Genomic DNA, 11,602 nt, shown 5'->3' with positions numbered 1-11,602 from the left:
AAGGCCGCCCACCAAGAGCCGGGGTCTGTCAGAGGTTTCTTTCGTTAAAGGGAGTTTTTCCTCCCCACTGTCACCAAGTGCTTGCTCAAGGGGGATTTGTTGGGTTTTCCCTATGTAATAATATTGATAACAGTAAGGTCTAGACCTTACTTTGTAAAGTGTCCTGAGATGACTTTTGTTGTGATTTGGCGCTATACAAATAAAATTTGATTTGATACTGAGGTGGTACAAGGACCTGATGATGAAAATGAGCTTAGATGTGAAGTTACATTACCTGTAATGTTTGGAGAAATCATATTTGTGGGTTTGTCAGATAAGCTCTGTTAGATGCATCATCTTGTTTTTAGGAGGGTCCTGAGAAGACATTAATTTTCTCAAACTGTTCTGTACTGTAACTGGTGTGTGAACATAAAGAGGAAGACTAAGAAAGGGAAAAAGACAGAACAGTATGAAGGTTGATGGTATATTTTAATTTCAGCCAGGACATATTAACATACAAACTCAACAAGCTAATGGTTTATGTTTTATTTAGCCTCAGTGTATTAGCTGATGATTGACGCAGTGTAAACCAGTTGCGATCCATTACAGTGTTGTGTAAAATGAAACATCCTGATCATTTTGTCTGTTTGTGTTTTGGCTGGCAGCCTGTGTGGCTCTCTGCTTGTCTCATTCCCATTGTCTGTCTGCTCTCCATCTCCCTGCCTCTGTGTGTTTACTTGCAATCTATTTCTACATCACTCTTGAGAGAATGGCAGCCAAGATATTAAGATGTCAACTTCATAACACGCTGCTGGGTACATCCATTATTCAAACTGCAAGACGACACTTAATATCCCTGTCCTATTGCAGTTATGGTATGACTTCAGTGATCTTCATGCTGTAAACACCCCCTACTGCTGAGAAAGTTTTGCCATTAGAAGTACATGAGCAGGCATCCATTTTCTTACTTTTGTTTATTCCACAGGGAGTGAGATGTCCAGTAGAGGGCAGCACAGACAACTAAGAGCTTTTAAGTTTGTCAGCAGCAAACTAAGTCTCTTCTCTTCTCTTTCAGGGTCAAAGTGTTTCGGGGAAAGAAAGTCCTTGAGGACTACGACATTAAAGTGGAACAGGTATTATATTGATTTTACAGGCCTATGATATTACAGAATCTTTTGTAAAAGGTTGAGAAGGATCAAAGCAGAGACACTGTATTTTTATTTTTGATATGGAAATGAATAATTTTTCACTGACAAGCTGAGACACTGGTGTCCAGACACTTTTTCAGTAAAAACAAAAATCTTTTTCAGATAAGCTCCATGTATTTGTTTTTGATAAATAGCAGGCCGTAAGTTCCTAGAGAGAGAACTCAGAATCTAATATGGAAAAAAAGGAAATGCTGTCACTCCAGAAAAGTGTGAATAGCATGGGACCTTGTTGTACAAACTACCAAAGCATTTGCATTTGTCATCTTCAGCAAAATTACTTTTGAGCTGTGTATAAATGCGTAACGTCAAGTTCTTCACATGTGAAACAATACCAAAATCTTAGCTATATTATAGTGTGGTTACTGTGTGCAGGTAGGTTAAATATTATGTTGTGTTTTGGTTTCATTGTGGCTGAACCACCCAACCAGCAAACCATTCTGCATTACTTGGTGAGTGTATTTGAAATAACTATACTGTGGGATTTTACAGCAAACAGTTTCATACCTAATTGATGCTGACAGTTAAATTCCAACCTTGAACCACACCACAGAAACAGAAATAGACATCAGAGGCGACAGGAGTCGGCAGCTATGAGTCACAGAGAAATATTCACTATCTTCAGCCACACCGAAGACCAGCGTGTTTGCATATATTACCAGAAAACTTATATGGTTTATGTATAGAATGGTATCAAACTATCCTGTGTTGTCTTTCCATCCTTGTAGGCTGAGTTCTCAGAGATCAACCTCGTCTCACATTCAAATGGAACCTGTAATGTGGATATGCAGGTCATCAGGGGTGGTACCAAAGTGGTCAGGTCAGCATCACACACACACAAACAAACACACACACACACACACAGGTTTGTCTCTGTGTGTTCAAGAAGCACAAACTGTCTTTGTTTTTTGGTGTCAGATCCTGCTTCCTGCTCTGCCTTTAAAGCTAACTGTTATTCTCACTTTGGAGATAAAATGAATCCCAGAATACAACCAAAAATAATAAATCTAATCTCACCACCTAACCTGTCAGCTAAACCGAGAAATAACTGGGTCCTTACCAAAGTGTGCCTTCTCTGGAAACACAAAGTATTACACATTATAGATTTGAATTGTTAATCTCTTAGCTGGATTCCATCTCCAGACCCTAACTAAAAAACCTACCCCCAGAAATAATGTTTTAATTAATTTTACAAGTGTTTTCAGGACATTTGGTCCCCACAAATAGGTTTAAGCTACACATCATGTACAAACCTAACCTGACCAATGAATCTAAACCCAAAACCTTCCACTGAAATAAGGTGAATAAGGTAACTAAATAAATAAAGTGATTTAACAAAACACAGTTTTCAAAGTATTAGGTTGCCATGTTTATGCAACATGTAATGATGAGCCAAAGAGTTTTCTGCAAGAGCTGACAGAAAAATCTCAGAATATGACTAATAAATACACTTATTTACTAAAAGCTCTGATCAATGGAAAAAAGTCACAAAGCCACAGCCTAGCACAGCAAATGCCTACAAACCTATGAATGTACCGTAAACCAGACACTCACAGAGACACACACCATAAACCACATAGACATCCATATCCCAACTAAAGACTGCCAGGAAGACAGTAACTCCTACTACTCACCAACCGACAAAACCAGCAGAAGACAGACACAAGAGTCAGTCCAGTAATCATCCTCTCTACCCAGTAATTATGCTTAATGAGGGGCAGGTCCACACATGGTCACACACAAACATATACTCAATGCACTCACTGTTCGGAGCTGATGTGGCATCAGGAAACTTTGATTCATGGAAATTCACTGAAAGATTCACACACCTTGCTGACAGCACCATGTCCACAGAAGCATTATTCTTGCACAGCATGTATCACCTCAGCAGCTGTATCATAGCCTCAGTCTCATGAGCTTGCTGTGGGCACAATTAATGAGTTTATAATGTAATTATGACTCTGTGTTGTTGCCTGCCTGTCTGAGTTCAGTGCTAAATGTTTTAATCCTCTACATTTGTCTCTGTAATTGTATTGAGTCTATTGATTTCAAGTCAGAGTTTTACTAACTGCTCTGAGTCTGCGTGTTACTGCGTGATGTTACTGCGTAGAATGGTAACATCAGCACACAGCAGGGATAAAGTGACTCAAACAGAGGCGTGTGACTGCACATGGGCTCACGCTGATTTTGGTTTGGCGCTACTCGTGGAACATTTGTTAATTTCCTTGGTACATGCATGCACGGTTAGCTTCCACATGCTCTGCCAGAGACATGTACATCCAGGTCAAATAAGAAAAACAATGTACACTGTCACTTAAGGTATAATTATATTAGAAAGAATTGAAGAAATTGTTAAATTCTTCAAAGTACTGTTGACAGAGAACTTCTTTCTCTGTACAAAGTTCCAGGGGTTTATCCCTTTAATGCGTTCATTTTAGGATGAATGACTGCAGATTAACTCTGGTAATTTTGGGTTTGCCATCTAACATCTAATCTCTTGCTAATCCCTATCACCACTAAAGAGGCCACTGGAAATTGTTGTCCTGTTAGCCTTGTTATCCTTCTTTCTTCCTTTTAAGTCCAAATTGATCAGAGAAATAAAATTAGATGATAGACTTTGCAGTGTTATCAAAGTTCAGGTCTCTTCACAAACTTTATTCTTCCTAGAAATGCTTTGTATTTGGTGCAGGGTATTGGGTTAAAAATACACGGTAAAAAATACAAAGTAAATCCTGTATTGTCACTGGTAACACTGATTAGGTTGTTCAGTCAAGAGTCATGACCGTGCTGAACTTTACTGCCTACTGTCAGTAAAGGAGAGATTATAGTCACATTAATTACTGTGTCTTTTCCACCAGCCTTTTTTAGTTTCATGAAGTGCCTGATTAGTATTCTCAGTGCATGAAGATCCGGTGGTGGTCACACTGTGCCAGAGTTTTCTCTCCTTTGTTGTCTTTTTTCTCACACCTCTCCACTCTCTCTCTTCACTCTTTCTCACATTCACTCTCTATCATGCATGCATTCAGAGACAAAAGGAAAAATAACAGGGTTTTAAATGCTTTTGCTGCAGCAAAACATAAAGACAAAAATCCTGTGAATTTGTAATAGATCATTAAATGCAAAAATTGGAATTTATTATAGTCTATTGCTGAGCTTTTGTTTTCCCTTTACTTGTAAAGATTCATCCCCATTTTTTCTCTCAGTTGTTGAACCTACAATGCCTTTTGCACTGAAGTCCCCACCGCTGCTACCTCTGTTGCTGGCTTGTCTGCAGACATGTCACAGCTGGTACATACACACAACGGCATGAGAGACATGACAGCTGAAAGCAGAACGTAATCTAATGTGAGACTGAGCTATTCTTTTGTGCACCACAGATGCTAGTATACGTACTCAAAAGATATTTGATACTTTAGGTATGTACCCACTCACTTCTATCTCGCACTGTGCAGGCACTGTGACCACTCAGTCGGAGTCACTTGTCAATGTCTAAAGCAGCCAGTTGTGTTCACCAGAATGCAAAATTATCAAATGCCAGGTTTCTGTAGTAGTGAAAAGTTCTTTATGCCTGCATCAGCCTGCATATACCATTGTTTACGTTTATGACATTTACATCATTTTGAAGGACTTTGGTAACAGTGAATTACTTTGGAAGCCAGTTCTACAAAAGCAACTGCAGGTTTTTACCACCATCCTTACTGAGAGACACAAACACTAATATGTGGGAGCGTCTGTTTACTAGAAATTTTGTGTTGAGTTAATTACATTGCCTTACTACTGTAATTAAAGGATTAAAGTATGAAGTTACTCACTGCTCAGTTTTATTAAAGCACTGCCAGATCCCCAGGTTTCTATCGACCACGCTTACTGTCTGAAGCACAAAAGCGTGCACAACAACAAAAACAAAAAAATGACGAGGAATTAATGAAGCAAAACTCATCTCTCACTAAATGGTGTGGTTTCAGGAGAAGGAACATGACCAGTTCACTGGTGCAGGTGCACAGTTTTTGAATTAAAGCTAAAAAAAAACAAAACAGCAAAGTTCTATCTATCAGGCAGTATGTCTTTAATCTGTTTTAGTGTTGAATATCACACTTTAGAACAAAACAAAGAGGAGAAAAAGGCAACATTCTTATTAGATTTGAGTCATTGTCACTATGTGGCCAGCTAGACTTTATCTCTCACTGCCACGGCGTCTGCAGTGGAAATGATAAATCTATCACTATTCACTTGTGGCTTTGTGGATTTTTATTCTGTACTATGACCTGTGTTTAATGCCATTCTTTCTGGTCAGTGATATCTCATCCAAAAATGTCTTTAAATGTTTTTATCAAATAAAGCCTGACGTTGAGCGTTTTGCCACAGAGTCACTCAAACTGGATTCACACTCACAAAAGACATTGTTGATTTTTTTGTGTGTTATTTTGACAGACAGATTTGTGTAAGTGAAACAGAGTAAAACAATATTTATGCTTTCTCTATTTTCTCCTGCTAGGTCTTTCAGGCCTGATTTTGTCCTGGTGCGTCAGCATGCCTTCAGCATGGCCCAGAATGAGGACTTCAGGAACTTGATCATTGGTCTGCAGTATGCCGGTGTCCCCGCTGTCAACTCCCTGGACTCCATCTACAACCTCTGTGACAAACCTTGGGCTGTAAGTAACCTCAGAAACTAATTCACAACTGCAACAATCTACTCAGTATTTTATTCACTATAGACTGCAGAGGTGAGGATTAATTAGCATTGAATTCACTGCACTGCATTGCTCTGTTCTTCTCGTTCCTCTAGTTTTCCCAGCTGATCAACAATCAGAAGAGGCTGGGTTCAGATAAGTTCCCTCTCATTGATCAGACTTTCTACCCCAACTACAAAGACATGGTAAGAATTTTTTTGTTTACACACTGTATGTTGTCAATAACCCTGCAGCAAACCCACATCTCCAAAATATCAGTTCCTCAGCAACTGATGATTTTAAGATTGATATTATTATATATTTAGTAGTTCGACTGTTTGTCTCTGGGAAATCAAATGTTTCCTAAAAGCAGGCAACAGTGTTGGCTGCCAGGTAGGTGTTCAGCTTTTAATGTAAAATAAAATGTTGTATGTTATGATGAAATATTTTACCAATTGGAATAAACCATGTTTGTAGCATGTTCAGTAAATACAAGTGTTTATCACCGAACTGAAACATTATAAGCAAAAGTCATGATTCTTTACACTTGCTATTTAGATAATTACCTCAATTTGGTTTACTGTGATTAAGGTGTGCTACTTAAATGTTTAATGTCTCAAATGCCCTGAAGTAAGTATTTTTGTTTTTTGTTTTTTTACACAAAGTGGTAACAGTGTTGTAGTACTTGAGTCCAGGACTCAGATTTTCAGGACTTGTGATTGGACATGAGCAATGGTGACTCTGACTTGGGCTCGAACTCAAGCATTCGCTGCATTCACACTTGGAAATTGGAGATGAGGACTCAGACTTTTTTTTGTTTTGTTATAGACCATAATAATTTGGCATAAGATATTGATATTACTAATATGAAAAACGTTTATAAATAAATAAATAAGAGCAGTCATGTTACTGTACAACATGTTACACTCATGAGAACATTTTACTTCTGCATTCACTATGAGCTGTAGTATAAAGGTGAAGTGTAAGAAACATACAACATGCTCCCTATGCACCAAAGTACTTTTTCAGTGAGAAATGTACTTAAACTACTGTGTCTTGTTAGAGACATTCCATTAGAGCAGACACCTTTAACCAGCTGGGAAAAATCCACTCACTTCTTATGTTAACGCCACCCCCCTAGTTTTCATTGAAGTACTGTGAAGAAACAAAGAGTCAGTGACACACTGTTCCATTGAGACATTTTATATACAATTTCTTTTGGTACATGGAAATAGAAAACTGTATTTAGACAGGAATAGACATAAATACAAACCCAAATGATTCTTTCAATATAAAACAAACATGGAATTGTTTGATAGCGCTTCACTACAGCCATACGGTTATTGTGTATTATGATAAAATGTCATTAAAATATAATGTGGAAAACTGTGGAAGATACAGGAAAAATTTGAAATAAAAAAAACAATATTTATAGACATATTTTATCAACCAAATTACTGCAATGTGCAGGGGAAATAAAACAATTTTATTGTTGCTTATGACCCTAATATAATCTTTTTGACTAATGCATGAACAAAACAAGTGATAATGCATTTTAGTCTGTATGAAGTAATCCAGTAACAAGACAGGGGTCAATTCATGTTTGGGTCTATTGTTGAGTCATCATATTAAAAATTCCAAAAAGACCCAGACACATTAATCATTCATTACAGCTCATTTATGAATAGTTATTTTTCTTTTTGTTGCTAACAACTTGTGCTAATGTTTTTACTATCTTTTCTTAAACATTGAGGAGCATCTGAAAGGGTTAAAAAATAGAATTGAACCTTGTCCTGTTACATCATTTCCTCTAAGGAGACATGGCTTGGCTTCTACAGGTGGCAGTGCTGTTGTTAAAGCGCTGGATTAGATTTTTGGCACATGGAGTTTAACTAAGGAAACTAACCACACAAAACCACCAAACCATAAGAACCTCTACACTGTAAGATAAAATCTGGTTAGCCTTTAAAATGTTAATTCTCGCTGGTGTACAATATTTACAATCTCAGAAATTTGAGTGTTTAAACTGTTATGATTTAGATGCACAAGAATTATAGTCATAAATAATTCTGTTGTCATAGTTTGTCAAAATAAAATGTTTTGAGGGACTTCCTGGTGCTTCCTTAATTTGTATGTAGACAGTGTGTTTTCATTTGCGTGTGGCAGTTAATCAATAGCACAGTATACAAAGGTACCACTTTATATATGTGGGGGGAAGGTGGCAGTGTTGTAGTCTATCTCCAACAAACAGTGTGCACAAAATTTGCTTGTAAATTACACTTTGCAGTGCAGACTGCAGCAGAGGTTGGAATTTTTTTTTTTATTTATTTTTTTTTACAATTTTCCTCCTATTGTTTTAGAATAATTGTTCAGCTTCTTTATCTGTGTTTCACTGAATGTATAACTGAAATTCTTACATAACCAAATTCAAGTTAGGCTCAAACAAAGCTGAGGTCTTTAATATTTCTGAATGTTATGCATTTACAATGCATCCATCAGAAATGTCGAAAAAGGATTCACTCTGGGTCTGAATAATTTGCAGTGGACGGCCTGCTGCTATTCTTATTCTGTGGAAAGCAGCAAGCAAAGTGGAATGTTTGTGACAGTGACATAATGACTCCAAGGAATCCTGAAAGCGCCTGCAGTTTATGAAATTTTTCAAGCATTGCTGTAGCAACTATCTGAACTCTGCTAACAGAAGCTCAGCATTTGGTTAAACTTCCTCAAATGCAAAAAATCTGCCAGTTTTTCAATAAAAATCAGTTGTTATTTTGGGCTCCAAATACGAGCTACTTAAGCCAAAGCAGGATTTTGTTTTTCTCAAGGCATTGGAGGAGTCAAATGGAGTGAAAGGAATGTCAGAATTATAGGTCATGGGTCAGTCATCTCCAGGAAGTCTTTCTCAGGTGGGGGTCCGCCTCGGAGGTTTGTGTCAGGGCGGCGGATGAGGGCGTCCGGCCGAGCCTGCCCCCCATTGAGGCTGTTATCCAGCAGCCAGTCAGTCCATAAGCACTCGTTTTCTCCTGTAGACGCACACGGCACTGTGTAACAGGTATTGATCTGTGGAGAGAAGAGTGTTTGTGTTATGAACAAGAATTTTGCTGGGGAAAGGATTTCAAAAAACACTGAGATGGGAGCTACACGGGACACATGAAAATCTTGCTATATTGCAATATAGTTTGGGGAATTACATATCCTAGAGTCCCCCACATAATTTTCCTCCTACGAAAACATTTTGTCAGCATTGTAACCCACTCAGATCCATTCATTCTTAATCTTCTCCTTTGTTTAAAGAAACTCAGCTCCTTACAATTTATGAAATTAACAAATTCCAAATATAAACTTTCATTTAGAAGTTATTATTCAAGCGTGGAAATAATCTAGGTCATATGAAGTTTTATTTTGTAATAAAATTTGAGATTTATTCTTTTTTAATTAGGCACTCAGGTAATCTTCATTTTCTAAAAGTCCACTTTCAGTCAGATACAGGGGTCCACATTTATTTTGTTTTCATTGGATTACAGTGTCTTTGTCTTTAAAATCTTTTAGAGTGAATCTGAAAAAGGCTTTAATTTTTGATTTATTTTTTGTAAATCTTTTAATCTCTTTGACTGTTTTTTATGGTAGAGGTCATCAGTAAGCCTGTTGTGTTCATACTGTGTTTTGTTTTGATGGCTGTTTAACATCTTGGCCTAGGGACAGCAATTCAGCCTCCTGGCTAACACTGACACATTTACAGTGATAACTGATGTGCAGTGTCCCTGAAGTAAAAGTTAAAATAAAATAAATGAATACATTTTGGGCTTTTTTCCTATTCCTGCACATTTATATTTTTTTATTGATGACTATAGTAATTTGTTTGTTTTTTGTGTAAATAAATACCTTCTAAATTAAAATGTACATACCAAAAGGGAAAGACAGTCAGACACAGAAGTGAGAGTAAAAGATGAGAGGAGAGACTTTTTTTGTTTCCACAGCTCAGTTGCTGTTTCTTAAGGCCAATGCTCATGTTAGCATCTCTACGACAGAGGAGAGGGACAGAGATAAATATGTGTGAACAAAGAATGAACCGTTCTTACTCACTCTGCACTCACAGCCCATCTGGTATCTGTAGTTGAGATTCTTCTTTTGTGACAGCGATAAGTTGTCCCAGGACTCAACTAGGTCACACTGACCGATAGAAATCCTTCCATCACTCCACATGCTTCCTGTTTAGTGACAACACAACAACAGCAATGAAAGTTTCAGAATTAGATCCAGAGAACTGTTTTGCTATATTCAATAACCTTAAAATGTTGCTATAAACTTTAACATGCCGACATTACTTGACAGATGTTGGCTGGTTAAGCTACTAAAGTTCAGTGTGTGCAATATAACTACTGCTGCCATAAATATTAATATATTTTGCCATGTATACAATGCATCTCTTTATTAATAGAAATAGTTCAGCATTTAAGATGAGATGTTATGAGAGTTAGATGAGATGGTCAATGCCACTCTCATGTCTGTACACTAAAATGTGAACCTACCAACACCAGCTGGTTAAGTTAGCTATAGCTTTATATCTACATATAGACATGATCTGGTCTCTCCTGTAACTCTGCTAGAAAGTGAACAAGCATATTTCCTTTAACAAAACCCTGCTGCTATCATTCTATATTCCTACTGAAAACAACACTGATGTAGCACAATACTCTGAGTCACCTGCCTTTTATTGGACTTTCTGCCGCCTTTTCCTACTGAAGCTATGATATAAAACCAACCATTACATAACTGTACCTGAGAGCAGATACCCTGCTTTGTTGTTAGAGTCCAGCTTGACGCCACACAGTGAAGTGAAGACTGGAGTGTACACGTACTGGATATCCTTGGCCTTGTCAAAACCTTTGAACATCTGGAAACAAAGACAATTTGGAGTGAAGCAAGTTTAAGTGGTCTAGAGTAATTTTTATATCTCCCCAAAATATACCACACAGCGTTTGAATGCCTTAGTCATCAAATAGCATCAGTGGAGCTTGACATTTTTGTGCTTGACTGTTGTTATCCATAGACACATTTCAGACATTTAGTGGGGCTGAACTGCTTATTAGGGCAGCCAATTAGAATTTGTTTTCTCTTGCTGACAGATTATGTGCAGGTATGAGCCACACAAACTGCAAAAATGATGTCTCTCTGCACCAGCAACAGCTGTTACCGCTGCCCAGGGCGCTCACCTTGATCATTTTGATTTCATATTGGATCATCTTCATGTAAGGTGAGGAGCTGTTGCTAGGCGACACAATCTTCTCACCAGAGATCTTTGCCCTTATCACTGTTGAAACAAAATGAAAGGAGGATTAAGATTAAATGAAATGCCAAACAAATGCTAGAGGCAAGATAAGAATTAGATTTAGTTCACGCCAGAGACAATGCAAAAATTTTGAATTACAGCATGTTTGTTTCCCTTCCCTCAAATAGATAGATAGATAGATAGATAGATAGATATCCTAAAAGACAACATAGCAGTCCCTCTCAGTAGAGATGGAGGTTATGTCCCTCTGCTCCTCTGAGAGGGAAATCAAACCCACATGGAATAACAAGTAGCTCTCTGCTTGCACATTCCCAAAGACCGCTTACACACACACATTTATGTATACAGTATATACCACACCACACGAACATGGCATGCACACTTATTCAAGCCAAACCATGTCTGGCATAGATGTGACTTCACATTTTTTAATCCCACACTGTAAATTGAGTAGAAGG

At 37.7% G+C, this 11,602-nt stretch overlaps 1 protein-coding gene across 3 annotated transcripts in view; it reads left to right on the top strand.

Annotated features, from left to right (window-relative positions):
* Positions 1 to 11,602, top strand: part of syn2b (synapsin IIb) — a 78,577-nt gene that overhangs the window by 44,403 nt on the left and 22,572 nt on the right. For all 3 annotated transcript variants that reach the window (XM_020605350.1, XM_020605209.1, XM_020605273.1), the window contains exons 3-6: positions 1,055 to 1,112; positions 1,913 to 2,004; positions 5,680 to 5,836; positions 5,971 to 6,060. In XM_020605350.1, the coding sequence (XP_020461006.1) occupies positions 1,055 to 1,112; positions 1,913 to 2,004; positions 5,680 to 5,836; positions 5,971 to 6,060 (397 nt within the window). The remainder of the gene's footprint in view (positions 1 to 1,054; positions 1,113 to 1,912; positions 2,005 to 5,679; positions 5,837 to 5,970; positions 6,061 to 11,602) is intronic.

Source organism: Monopterus albus, unplaced genomic scaffold (assembly GCF_001952655.1).
Source record: "Monopterus albus unplaced genomic scaffold, M_albus_1.0 scaffold1.1, whole genome shotgun sequence".
Lineage (NCBI taxonomy): Eukaryota > Metazoa > Chordata > Actinopteri > Synbranchiformes > Synbranchidae > Monopterus > Monopterus albus.
The sequence above is the reverse complement of the archived record's forward strand: the minus strand, read 5'-3'. Positions and strand labels throughout refer to the sequence as shown.